Source organism: Idiotropiscis lumnitzeri, chromosome 5, assembly GCF_059441095.1.
Source record: "Idiotropiscis lumnitzeri isolate Australia: NSW breed Sydney's pygmy pipehorse chromosome 5, RoL_Ilum_1.0, whole genome shotgun sequence".
NCBI lineage: Eukaryota > Metazoa > Chordata > Actinopteri > Syngnathiformes > Syngnathidae > Idiotropiscis > Idiotropiscis lumnitzeri.
In genome coordinates, this window is record NC_142395.1 from 24,666,005 (window position 1) to 24,680,643 (window position 14,639).

Genomic DNA, 14,639 nt, shown 5'->3' on the forward strand with positions numbered 1-14,639 from the left:
ACGGTGGCGGTGGGATGCAGCGCAGTTTTGATCGGGTCTGGGAGCCTTATTTTGAAGGTTCCAGGTGCATCAGAGGTGAGGCTGTTTCATGCCATGGCACGCCCAGACCAGAAAGGTGCAACACGGACCCATGAAAATGAAAATGAAGTTACTCCCATTTTTATGCCAAGCACACGGCGTCAGCCTACCAACATTGGGCCAAAGAGTTCATTTCTTCACATGGCGAATCTTTTTTTTTAGTATTTTGTACCAACTGAACCCTCATGTTGTCCTCATTTTCTGTATACAACCCCATGTCCTCCGGGTCAAAATGACCCGTCTTCCCTAAACCCCCCCAATATAAGTAACTTAATTGAATTGAATTGAATCTGCATGAAAGTATCTTCTGGCGAGGCTAAGCTTGTCATCAGCGTCATCATCGGAAGGGCTTCGGTAAACATTCGTAGGGCCATATGGCTTCTTGCGCGAAGCCGCTCGAAGACAGGTTGCAAGGCTGCGACCATCTACGACAAGCGTGGGCAAACTACGGCCCGGGGGCCAAATGCGGCCCATGAAACGTTTTAATCTGGCCTGCAGAACTTGAAAAAAAATGAAATGAATAAACCTTGTTAATGTTTTATTTTCTAAATACTGTGGTGTGTCAAATACAGATATTTTGTTGTAATGCTTTTGTTCACTTTCATTTAAAATTAAATGTATTTTTTTTCTCCCATGAGGTGAGGTTACCAAAACACTCCATCCATCTGCTCTGGCCCTTCTGTGAAATTTCAGAACCCATTGCAGCCCGCCAATCAGAAAGTTTGCACACCCCTGATCTACGAGGATGCATCAAAATCTGCACACAACATGCCTGACCAAGGGACGACTTGCATGGATTAAAAAGGGGCGGAGACAGTCCTCATAATTCAATGTCTGGCGCATGTGTGTTTTTGAGGACGTTGATGCATTGTAGAAAACACTTAAGGTGATTTATAGGAGGCCGTTAACAGCAACCGAGTCTGGATCCACATCAGAGATGAGCGCAGTCTGTCGGAGAGCCGACACGCTTCCTTCTGGAGCTTCGTTCACAGTCAATGAGCAAACTGTAATTAGCTTCACACAGCTTTTTAGGGAAATTTGTGTTTGAAGACGTGTTCCGATGACCACATTTTTATATTCCCAAATGACCGTTTGTGGGGATGCTCAAACGTTAAGACGCAAACACACCAAAAGTCTCAAGTGAACGACAAATGCAGCAGGTTATTTACATTCCCCTGCAGCTACTTAGCTCTGCATGCTAATTAATTTCCGCATCGCCATGGCAACGCAAACATCGCTGCATCTTTTCTTTGTTAATGGCTGTCAACATCACGAGCGTCTAGATGTATTTACTGGAACGCCCTTGACCTTTATTTCTCAAAATCATCAAAATTTTTCAATGAATTAATTCAACAAAACATAATGCACATGAAAAAGTATTTGTTTCTTTACTGTGATATTTCCAAATTTTCTAATTAATGAAGATCACATTTACACAATTCCCTAAGGAAGTAGTATCAAAGCTCTCCAAATCTACTTGGATGCCAAACACAGCAGCTTGTGGCAATTTTGTTATTCTGAGAAGTGGCCCAATCGGTTTGCCAAATGGATTTGGTATGGTTATGTGTGCTTTTCTCTCATCAATTCATCCATCCATCTTCTCAAGGTCTAGACGTCAATAGGGTCTCGGCTGACCTCGGGCAAGAGGCGGGGATACGTCCTTGATTGGTCATCAGCCCAAGTGCATTTGAACAAACCGTCACTTTGACATCTATAAATAATTTTTGTCTTCGCTGAACTATAAGGCCCCATAGCAGGAAAACGAGCAAAGCACCGGTAGGAACTGAAAACATCTGCATTGTATTTTATTGTCTTCAAGAACTACCAGAATTGACAATATTCAATAATTAGGCTTCGTCTGTATTTCTGTAGAAATCTTATTTGTGTAATTCGCTGGCATCAAGATGAAACACCCTTTGTCAAAATTTGGTAAATTTGCTATTTTTTCACAAACCGATATTACTGGTCAGTCCACATATGTATGGGCTATTTTATTATTTTTTTATTTATTTTATTTTTTTGGCAAATTACTGAGTTTATTACTTAAGTGTAGAAAATGGCTTGTTCTCTTTGATGATGCAATGTTTACAGTTGAACAAACATGCTGTTTATGGGGGCACAAGCATCCGACGCAATACTAGCGATATATAAATGATATACAACACATGCTGTCCGAACACACCAGCCAGAAAGACAACTTTTTAGCCAGCACTTTTAGCAAGTTCCGCTTCTACCATCAGGTCATCAATCCGTTGTTAAGCTAGTTAGCAGTGTTAACACAGCAAGCCCGCAAACCTGTTTTCTGGGTTTGGTCACATGACACAAACATACATTTCACGATAATTGCCTGATTCAAAGAATACACAATAAAGCAGACAAACTGCATCTTGACAATTCTTTTGGATATGTGTGTTTCGCATGTATCTGAAACCGTTCATAACATTCACTCTCAATCGTTTACTCTTAAACACACTGTCACTCTCCATCACAATATCATATTATATGATCACTGGGGATCCGGCTTAAAATTGATCACATTTTCACACTCTCTTTTGAGCTCTTTGCAATTCTACTCCCTGCTCATCTCTTTATCATGGCTTCACATTCTCGCCTTCTGCCTTGCATGCAAGTACATGTGTGTGTGTACTGTGAGTGTAGGTGCAGGAGACCGTCTGCGTCTCTTCTGCATGAATTCACTGATCCCAGACCTGCTGGGGAATATGTCTTCATGTGTGCATATCATCCAGCGCATGAAAGAGAATAGATGAGGGGAGCTAAATGAGTATTGGAGGGGAAACTGAGAGGTTTGTCTTCCTTGGTCACTCGACTGGAACTGATTATATTGAGAATATACACACGCGCACACACACACACACACACACACACACCGACATCAGGGTTGAATTATTTTTGTTATATTCATCCTTTGTTCGTGATGCGAAGAAGGGACACAAGAGAGTTAATGGTTGTAAGCTAGTGATGGGAAAAAGAAGCTTCAAATTTGCTTCATGAACCAGCTGTTGTATTTTTGTGTCCTCTAGATGGCACTGTTGCTTTAAATAAAGGGTTTAAAAATGGCAAGTCTGTGTGCTTTTAGCCCAATATTGAACATAGACTGCCATCTACTGGAGTCCAAAAATACTACAACTGGCTCATGAAGCAGATTTGAAGCTTCATTTACCCATCACTATTGTAAGCTACACACATACTAGTATTATAGACGTCACATCTTGTATCATAAGCATTGGTGCTTCCTGGCATATGTGCGGCCACATTTGATTATGTTTCAGGACATTGCGCCTCCCTACGAATAAGAAATTCAATGTAAAAAAACAAAACAATTTTGGGGATATAGCCTGTCAAAAAAAAAAGTGTCTTGCCCAAGTGTTCCCACCGTTCATCTTTCAAGGTTTCATCCTCATTAGGAATCCTTTTTTCTTCCACTCTCACTCCCTTTCAGCCATTTGACCCTTCTCGCCACCAATTTTGCAACCTTTACACCACAATTCAATTTGTCCAGGTTGTAAGGCCCAACACAATCCATCTGATGCTTTGATCTAGCTCTGATGTATTTGTATTTTGAAACAATTTTACAATAGTAAAACATGGAAATATAAATAATTTGTGACACGGTCAAACTTTTGTGATCATAAAACCTTCATTAATGTAAGTTAGGCAGCACTGTGACCAAGTGGGCAGCAAGTCTGCGTTGCAGTATTATCAAATCACAAATTACTATTCATTTTGTTACTGTCCTAATTATAGTAACAGAGGAGCCAAGGTTATGATAGTTAACAAAATAACTAAAAGTAAAATTGAAAAAAATATTTTCGCGAATGAAATGCAATAAAAATGTTTTTTTTTTTTAATAAAAAAAAGACTAGGAATTCAAACTACAAGTTTATAAAACTGACTAAAACTACAATTTTAGCAAAAATGTCCTTTGTTTTTGTGAACTGATATCATACATGAGCGTTCGAGATTAATTTTAAAAATATTTATTTTGGTATTGCTGTACATCCAAAGGAAGGAAGGTCAAATTGTTTCCTAATTGTATTTTACTTTACTTCATTACCCAATCCACTTATAAAAACGGTGTGTTGAATTTACTCAATTTTATTGGTTGGATGAAATAAAATCATCCGGATCAAGATATTTTTTTCAAGTAGACTCGACATTTACTTAAAAAAATGCATCTAAATCCAGATGATTCTATTGTGTGCCGCCACTTGACAAACTAAAATTGAGTACCGTGTTTTTACGGCCAAAAGACGCGCTGTATCAAAGGGCGCAGCACCAGTTGAGGGTGCCATTTCTGTATTTAATACTTAGACTGGGCGCACCCCACTACGAGACGCATGCTAGCTCGCGCATGCTAGCTCGCGCATGCTAGCTCGCGCATGCTAGCTCGCGCATGCTAGCTCGCGCATGCTAGCTCGCGCATGCTAGCTCGCGCATGCTAGCTCGCGCATGCTAGCTCGCGCATGCTAGCTCGCGCATGCTAGCTCGCGCATGCTAGCTCGCGCATGCTAGCTCGCGCATGCTAGCTCGCGCATGCTAGCTCGCGCATGCTAGCTCGCGCATGCTAGCACTCATGCTAATAAGTAGCAGCACCTCAGACCGATACGGTAAGTTCAACACACCATTAAATCAATATGTGTGTGAGTAGCGAGGATTTGAGGGTTTGATTGACAGTTCACGTACTCAAAAGTGTACCTTGGGTGTGGACACTTGCAGGAAAAATATTGAGGGTGTAAAATGACCGACTTGACACCTCGCATCAAATCTTAGCATCCCTTTGCACCAAGTCTGCATGGACACACGCACGCACACACATCATTGCCACAGACTGATTGTCACCACACCACAAGCCACTGAGGTCAATGTTCCGTCTGCCGTTTCGGCCTCGCAACATTTTTTCTGTCACTCCCTCACGTCCTGCGCGCGCCGTGTTTGTGTGCCCTTGTCGGAAGAAATGAATCAGGCGCACACATCGACTATCTGGTGCCGAGTCTGATGGAGTCACTCTTGGAATACTGATGAACTCAAAGACGGCCGGCGTGGCTGGAAGGCTGACGAGGGAATGGAAGAAATATTCAGCACGCTCGTCAAGAAGACGTTCTTATCTAGCCACCGCTGTGCTAATATGTTTAATAAGGTAATAAGGGTGGTAATCATGTTTTAAACACAATTTGGCATTGTGCTCGGGAAATAAAATTGTCCACGTTCTCCCATTCTTCAAATTGAACTGAAGCTTGTCTGCCAACAAAACAACATAATGCTGGGCTAATTATGGTATTTTGAGCAGGCAAATCGATAACGTTACTACTGTTTGTGAAGATAAGTCACTAAACAGGATTAGAGTGGAAAGACGACATCTTGAAGCATCAACAACAACAATGCACACTAAAATGCATCTCACTGGCAGAATGAACCAAACACCCCCCACCCCCTCACCACCGCTTAACCCACAGCGCTCATGTTCCTTTTTTCAATGAGGGAGATTGGCTGCGGCCCCAATCTCTCTAATTTGGTACACTAAGGCCCTCAACTCAACACCATGTTCACTTTATTGCTCCTCTCTGTGTGTCTGTGTATGTCAGAGGGAGAGGGAGGTAGGGAGGGAGAGAGAGAGAGAGCGAGAGAGTGAGAGAAAGGGAAAGAGAGGGAGAGAGAAAAAAAAAGAGAGAGAGAGAGAGAAAAAAAAAAGAGAGAGAAAGACTGGCTGATGATAGCAGGGAAGAAAGTCAAACAAGATTAAATGTTCCTTTTTCCACACTGTAATGGCAAAGATTGAATAACTGTAAATTCCTTCCAAAAAGTAAAGACTGGGGAACCAGTTGGCATTTACTGGCAAATTATTAACAATTATTAAATCACAAAAACTGTTTAATTTCCAGCGAATTATTACTCGTGGCAAGTATTTTTAAGTTTGGATTTGAGCATTGTCCTGCATTTAAAGTCAGGAAAGTCTCAATTGTTCGATGTCTCTAAAAGATTATCCTGAGCTATTACTCTGTGGCGTGGGGTTTATTAAGAGAGAGTCGAAAATGCTAAACCTATTCAAGAGTGCGGCTGAGGCTCCCTCATTGTGACGTGAAACGAAATGATAGCCAATTAGGAAGCGACCTGAAGCTGCCACTGTTTCCAAATGATGGGCAGCTGGTTGTGTTGAGAATTTGTATGTCATTCAAACAATAAAATTGACAAGTAGAAGAATTTGCAACCGCAAAGTAGTTACCGAATAAGTCTACAGTTAGTTGAGAGTGGAGAGCAATTGTCAGTAGCGATAATAGTTGTGTGTTAGTCTGTATTGGTCATTGTGAGTACACCACACACACTACAGCACAGCAAGAAACACACACGAGTCCAGTTCGTCCTTTAAAAAAATGGTTTGGGTGTAAAAAAAATAGCTATGTGTCCATTTATAAATACGCAATCAGTTTTGTACTATTAAACTATTGTTGAATCAACATAAAGTATTGCAGTTCTCCACAACTGTAACCAAAGATAATATCAAATATTATTAACCCGCAGAAAGCCCTGAAACTGAAATGAGCTATTAACAGAGAGGAACAACCACTAAAAAAAATCGAAGACCATTCAAAAAATGTTGGTCTACTCAATGCCCCATTCAGAACCGCCCGATGAATAACGAGTACAAAGTCTGTACCAAGTCAGCTGGTCTAGACTGCCGCCTCTGCAGTGACCCCGAACAGGATAAGTGGTATAAAAACACGAGGACTGACATTATAAGCGCTTTGTTTTGTTTGTCACATCCACAGAAAGATTATTGAGCCTAAGAGTGAAAAGTCCCGACATGCATTCACGCGCAATTCTGCCAACAGGGCTGTGCAGCAGTCGGCTCAAGATGCCGGATGAGTGCAAGTGTGTGGCGGGTCATGCCACTCAGGATTATGCATGCTTGGACACTTGCCTGCTCGTATGTCAATGTTTAAAACTCAAGTTCTTGTCAGTTTGTCCGAGTAACAAGGTGCTTTTTATGCCAGTGTACATCTCGTGTGTATGCGTGTGCGAATGTGTGTGTGGTTTGTTGACACAGGCAGCTCTCGGGTTGTGAGGCTACTTTTTACCATCAGATGAAATGTGGCCTTGTGCACGTACGCGCACACAGAAGGTGTATTGATCGAGCGAGAAACTCTATGAGCTCTCTTATTAAGTGACACACGCTTGTGTGTGTGCGTCAGACCGTTTATAAACAGGTGTGGGCAAACTATGGTCCGGGGGCCACAAGCGGCCCGTTAAATGTTTTAGTCGGGCCCGTTGAACTTGAAAAAAATGAAATGAATAAACATCGTTCATGTTTTATTTTCTAAATTCTGTCGTTTTAAATATTGTTGTAATGCGTTTGTTCACTTTTATTTAAAATTAAATGTATTTATTTTCTCCGATGAGGTGAGGTGACCAAAACACTCCATCCATCTGCTCCTGGTCCGGCCCCTCTGTCAAATTTTAGAAGCCATTGTGGCCCGCCAATCAAAACGTTTGCCCACCCCTGGTTGATAACATTGACACTTTGCCACAGCAGCACTGCTACCAAGACTCAGATCCTCAGATAGCTAGTGATGGGAAAATGAAGCTTCAAATTTGCTTCAAGAACCAGTTGTTGTATTTTTGAGTCCTCTAGATGGCACTGTTGGTTTTATAAAAGGTTTAAAAAAAATGGCAATTCAGTGTGCTTTCAGCCCATTGTTGAACCGAGAGTGCCATCTACAGGAGTCCAAAAATACTACAACTGGTTCATGAAGCAGATTTGAAGCTTCATTTACCCATCACTAGAGTTAGCACCGCTGAGAAGGTTATTTATCACCTACAGTCAATAATATCTGTCTGAATTTTGCTTAAACACCAAATCATTCTTTTTAAATTTTGTTATTTCATTCGCCGTGCTTGGCTAAGGCCTAGCAACGCCATTACACAGGCTCAAATGACTCGCTGTCTGATCTGCTTTCTGCCGGGTTTACAGCTTCATCAGCCGTTGCTTTGACGGATGTGTACAAATGGGAATACGAGGCGATGCGCGTAGATGATATACCTATTGACGAGACGCTCATAGATGTGAATCTCAATATGTCACTTATTGATCGGACTTCAACGGAGTGTTCAATCAATTTGATTCATTTTCTTCCTGTCGAGCCCCCTTCGCTGATGATGAAGTAGTGACATGGTGTGGTATTGACGGGATGTCTCTCGTGTGCTGCAACAAGTGATGTCTTTTTATTAGCATTTGGAATGTTCAAAAAAAAAATTGTTTTTTCTCCGGGCTTCAGTGTGAAAATACAGGTGGTCCGTTTGGATTGCGCTCAGTCGTCAGCCAAAACGGTGACACTACCCACCGTTGATGTTTGATGTCAAAATTACAGACACGCAGTGATAATGCCGTGAATGCTTTCTGTTCTTGTCAATATTCTGCTGTGCACAGTGTGTACTGGAGGAGATTTAGCAGGAAATTGTATGAAAACATTATCATCTTGTCACCTTAAACTGAACGATTAAGTAAAAGTTCCATGCAGAGCTAACTGCAGTGGCGCGTTCCAAAAAAATGGGGAATCCAAGTGAATTCACATATTTTTTTCAAATAAACATTCCTCACTGTCCTATAAATACAGGATCATAAATATAATGTATATCACTGTATAATAAACAGAAATAGGGGACTTGAGTCATATGACTTGACGTTGCTATTTTTAGGACTTGCAACTTGCTTATTAAAAACTTGACACTATCTATGTCACTTGACTGCATGTGATGACAAAATCTGCATTTTAGCACAGTTTGGCTTTTTTAGGAAGGAAGGCAAGAAAAAAAGAAAAAAAAAATCCAGTCAGCGTCACTTGGTGTGAAGTGGCGACGTAAACACCAACAGTAAGACAAGAAACTCGGAGGATCATTAATTTGAATTAACGGATAATTTTGATGATGACTTAGACAAAAATAGGATGTCGAAATCGCACCTTACTCAATGAATATACAAGAACAACGTCCAACTTCATCCGTCTTTACAAAACCTACAGATATGTAAGCTAACATCCCAGTTTAGCTAGCAAAACAACTACTGGTTTGCGACCAGTAAAAAATATGTGATTGTGAACATTTAAGCGCAGCTAAGTAACATAACTACGGGTAAGATGGTTGGTGAAAACTGTCCAAACTGTTCGTTTTACATTTTTGCTCACATTGTCACTCTTATCACTCAAACATGTTGTGACTGAGCAAGCATTTTATGACTTGAGTTCATTGCTCCAACTGAACAGAGCAGTGAGACACTTCTCTCTGTCGCAATAACTTTCTGATTTGAAGCTTAGCATCACACTTTTTTTCATCACTGATAGGATTGGACTCAATTTGAAGTCTCTCAATTTACTGACTGGTGTGTGCATATTGATTAAATTTGTTTTGTTCTTGACTTGACTTAAGACAGCCTTTGAATTTGTATATTTGTAAAGCTGGATAAGCGGCAAATCTTCCAGAGGTTTGACTTTTATAATTGTTCAGAAGAATAATATTGAAAGCAGAAACGAACGGTTTTGTTTGTTTTAATCTTCGGCAAGCAAGTAACTAGCAATTCATGTTTTGCAAATCAGTATGACTTGATAAGAGGACATCTGAAGAAGTAATTATATTGTGTTTGTTTAATTGCATGCATTCTGCTGTCTGTTTTTGTCACATAAAGAGTATTTTAATTTTTTTTTTCATTTTGGTCACTGTGAATGTTATGGTTAGACAATTAGTGTCTTGTATAGAACTGTTTTATCTTTAAAGACATTAAAAAAAAAAATCCAAATCCCATTAAGCATCCATTTTACATATCACCTATCCTGCTCCCGATGACAGACTGCTGAAGTCTACCCCAGCTGACAAACAGAAAAAAGACATTCACACTCACACTCACATTCACACTGTCGCCTAAACTCTTGTGTTTCTCCCTTTTACCCTTAGGACCCGTCCTTCCCCCTCCTCCTCCATGATAAGCTGCAAGTCCCCAACAGTTCCCGGCGGGCATGGAACGAGCGTGACAGTCGCTGTGACGTGTGCGCCACTCACCTCACGCAGCTCAAACAGGAAGCCGTGCGCTTGGTGCTCACCCTGGACCAGTGGGATTTGTCTCCTTCTTCGTCCCCTCCTTCCTTCTTTGGGCGCTACGCATCCCAAGGAGCTTCCGGTTCCAAGGAATGGCCTTCCTCGCTTCTCCCCTCCTCTTCCTCGTCATCGGCCGCTGCCATTTCACACCTCACTCGCCCCTCATCGCCTTCACCTTCCCCGAGTCCTAGTCAGACGCCGACACCAAGCCCCAGCCACGCACCGTACGCCCCCGGTCACGGGAGTCCTTCTGCTGGACAAACGGCTTCATGTGCACCCTTGAACCAACAAGTGCACAGACTGGGTTCCAAACCCAGCTCACTTGGGCTCGGAGGTGGGATGGAAAGACGGAACGGGTCGCCCAGTTCTGGAAAAACGGCCGTAGCCCAACAGCAAATTGTGAGTGCAGTCAACAGTCCAGGGAATAACAGTACAAACAGCTGTAACAGCACAGCAGGTCATCAGCACATAAACAGAACTAATGGAGGAGTTACGCTCTATCCGTACCAGGTAGGCTACCTCGAGAGTTACTCGAATTCTTAAAAATAATGGCCAGTGGCCTTGAGTTAGACAAGCTCAAAGAGAACAAACCCTTCTGTTTAATAAGTGGTCTTGTTCTTATAGTTCTGTTAGGATGGACCTACACGCTAGTGATGGGAAAATGAAGCTTCAAATTTGCTTCATGAACCGGCTGTTGTATTTTTGAGTCCTCTAGATGGTACTGTTGGTTTTACAAAGGGTTTAAAAAAAATGGCAATTCAGTGTGCTTTCAGCCCAATGTTGAACTGAGAGGGCCATCTACAGGAATTCAAAAGTACTACAACTGGTTCATGAAGCAGATTTGAAGCTACTACTTCACGCTGTTTTGTTACTTACATTACAATTCAAGAATCAGTTTTTTGGTCGCTAGCTACTTATGCCATGCAAATTGGATGGGGAACAAATTATTCCCTACTTAAATTTCTGATGTAGCTTTCGTAACAAGCTGTTGCTTTTTCCTCACGATGCGTTTATGTGTTGGGATGGCATAGTATTAATCAGACTGGAGTTTGCTAGTTAAGAAAATTGGGAATTATTGAGTAAACCACTCACCCCGTAAAGGGTCAAGGCAGATTTTATCTGGACTGGTTACCAGTTAACGACAGGGCACATACAGAGACAGACAACCAGTTAACATCCACACCATCGCGAAGCGCTAATTATCAGCATTAACATTGATTCCCAAAACATGCTTGGTTGGTGAAGCCTCAAAATCAGTGGTGTCAAACACATTTTTGTCATGTACGACATTGTAGTTACAATTTGTGATTGTTTGTGTACCGACCCAAATTATGGACATTTTTGGCCTGCAATGGACCAGCCTTTCGCGAATCTCCAGAAATTCCGATGGCAAGCACGCCCCGTAACAAGAAAAATCTTGCAATATCTCAACATTATTATTTATAACATATGTGAAATTTTGGTACAGATTTAAGCAAGCGTCATAGAGGTTGACATGCTTACATACGTACAATAAAATCACGCAGCGGACCAGTTCTGGCCCCAGGGCCTCGAGTTTGACACCTGTGCTCTAAATTGTCCATATTCATGAATGTGAGAGTACATGGTTGTTTGTGTATACAGCATGTGCCCTGCCACCGACTCACGGACGCTGTCGGGTGTACCCAGCCTCTGTCCCAAAGTCAGTTGAGAATAAATTGAAACAGACAATTTGCCCGTGCCCATGAAATAAAACCACGAACATGGATGGAGGGATTAGCTCAGTCATTATTGGGCTCCAATGATTTCAGCCAATATGAATAGTGGGGGGGATAATCTGCTCTTATTAGTAGAGCAGGCATGATGTGTAAAGACGAGCGACATCTAATATGTTTGCATTTGGGATTAATTAGTTAATGTAATATGCGCTCATTAACCGACAACACGCTTGTCATTTTTACATCGTCTTTTCCTTTCATTCTCCACTCCTCTAAGATCTTCTCTTTTCGGATATATTAAATGCACTCACTGGCCACTTCATTGGATCCACAGCGAGAGCTTTGTCGGATATTATGCCTTTAAAAATATTTCTCAGTTTTGACTGACGCTATCAGACAAGTATTGATTATGTTTATGGTTGTAAATTGTAATGGAACGAGTTCATCATACTGAGAGCTATAAACATCCACAGCACAGGATGATGTTTCTTCTACCATGACCAAATTGGACCTGAAGTCCACATCTATTCAACATTCGACATTTTTTTTTTTGTCACCAAGACCACTGTAGACCGTTATAAATGTAATTCCAGAGACTTCTCAAGGTGCCGAAATGGTTTAGGGGAGACAGGAAGAGAGGGAACAAGAATAGATAAGGGAGGAGGAGGAGGAAGAAGGCCCGCAGTGATGAGCAGTCCAGAAGTGTATTGCGAGGGACTCCAGGGGAGATCCTGAGGTGTGTGTGTGTGCGTGTGGGGGTGTGTGTGTGTGTGTGTGTGTGGGAATGCAAACGTGTTCTACAGATGTAATAATTCATACAGTGATAATTAGAACTCTAGGGACTCTATGTCACCCCCCCCCCCAGTAACCCACTCCTTTTACACTCATCCACTGTCTCTCTCACACATGCACACGTGCACAAACCCATTTTTTTTCTGCACTTACTTCCGATGCGTATTTATCTTGTCTTGCTCAAACGCTATCTGCTTCATATTAATTTAATCTTCGCCACTGCTTTCCATACTTCTCCAATTGATATTCAGTGCAGGATTTCAATGAGATTGTGTCATCTAAAAAAAACAAAAAAAAAACGGTGACATTTATCTGACGTGTTTTTAAATATGATGAGACTGATAGTAAGTACAAAGGAGAATTAGAGCAAAACTAGAAAAGAATCAAATATCATGCAGAAATTCATACAGTTATGGAATTATCCATATCACAAAAAAGATTTATGAAGATGAAACGATGACTGTCTCGTAACAATACAACTTTATACTTGTGATATTACACTTTTTGGGGGTACAATTAATATTAGTTTACCCATATCTAACTTCAATCACACAATTTTGACTTGATTGTCAATTACTATGTAATTAATATCAAAATTATTTATTCATGTAATTCTGTGACTTCATTGTCCTTTTATTGTGGCCCACATACTCTCACAAAATTTGAAAGAAATTATATAAAAAAAAATTATATTTATGTGTCTTATATTAGCATAACAGCAAACACCACAGCAAACCACAATAAGTAAATGTCTTGCTAAATTATTCTTTCTCTGGCCATGTACCTAATGAAGTGTCGACTCAGTTTTGATCCAGTCAGTGCCGTGCATTCAATGTGGTGCATGTCTTTGTTCGAGTATCTGTCTGCAATGTCAGTGTTTCTGCAGTAAATTTTGACAGTAATGGCGGTTCGGCAGCAGAGGAGAAATAGAGCAGGATCATAAATCACCCGTGTTTAGACTCACACCCCTGAGAGACGGGAAGCAAAAGGGGGAGGAGCTGCCAGCAGTCATGATCGAACGGCGCTTTGTCAAGTGGAATATGGGGGGGGGGGCTTGCAATAAAGTCACGTCGAGAGATGCTGAGGGAGACATGTTCATAAAGGCAAGAAAAGAGACATCTTGTTCGAGTTTAAACGCAGTCCTTTGGGTTCATGGTGATTATAGGTGTCTCATAAAATTCCAACTGTATTTAGAGACATGAAGCGAGGAATCTAAGTCTGAGCATCCACCGAGAGGGGCACTTTACCCTATTTGTCCATCAGTCCTTTGCCCGTCCACCACCTGGGCACCCTTCCGTCATCGTCCCTCCGTCCTTATTCCTAAAATAATCGCCCTCCGTCACCGTCCTTCTCCAACTCAACCTACTGCTGAAGTGTCTCTAGAGCAGGGGTGGGCAAACTTTTTGATTGGCGGGCCACAATGGGTTCTAAAATTGGACAGAGGGGCCGGACCAGGAGCAGATGGATGGAGTGTTTAGGTCACCTCACCGCATCGGAGAAAAAAAAAAAAAAGATTTAATTTTAAATGAAAGTGAACAAAAGCATTACAACAATAAATATGTCTTTGAAAACCCACAATATTTAGAAAATAAAACATTAACAAGGTTTATTCATTTAATTTTTTTCTAGATCGGCGGGCCGGATTAAATGTTTAACGGGCCGCACGTGGCCCCCGGGCTGTAGTTTGCCCACACCTGGTTTAGCACAACAACAGTGACCCTGTCCTTCTTCATGAAGACTTTCACTTCCTCTTCAAGACATCATCACTGAGCCAATGCAATTCAGTGAAGCAGACCATATCGTTGTATACTTACTCCGTTTCCGCCCGTCAGGGGCGTGACACTGTCAGTGCGTTAAGCCTCTGAATCTATACGATGATATGTCTAATATATTTCATCATGACAGACAGCACTGTCCAAGTTGTAACATGTACTTCTTACTAAACTCCGCCTTCACGTAGTTAGCTTCGAC

At 41.5% G+C, this 14,639-nt stretch overlaps 1 protein-coding gene and 1 long non-coding RNA gene across 6 annotated transcripts in view; one reads left to right on the forward strand and one right to left on the reverse strand.

Moving 5' to 3' along the window:
* The window catches only part of kif26ba (kinesin family member 26Ba), a 72,333-nt gene that overhangs the window by 17,860 nt on the left and 39,834 nt on the right, over window positions 1–14,639 (forward strand). For 4 of the 5 annotated variants that reach the window (XM_088296649.1, XM_088296653.1, XM_088296650.1 and 1 more), the window contains exon 3: window positions 10,039–10,689. In XM_088296649.1, coding sequence (XP_088152775.1) covers window positions 10,039–10,689 — 651 coding nt within the window. The remainder of the gene's footprint in view (window positions 1–10,038; window positions 10,690–14,639) is intronic. The other variant, XM_088296654.1, reaches the window with a different exon arrangement.
* LOC148337399 (uncharacterized) overlaps window positions 1–14,639 on the reverse strand; it is a 31,680-nt gene that overhangs the window by 13,625 nt on the left and 3,416 nt on the right. Inside the window, exon 3 of the long non-coding RNA XR_015843226.1 lies at window positions 10,144–10,546. This is a non-coding gene — a long non-coding RNA (uncharacterized LOC148337399). The remainder of the gene's footprint in view (window positions 1–10,143; window positions 10,547–14,639) is intronic.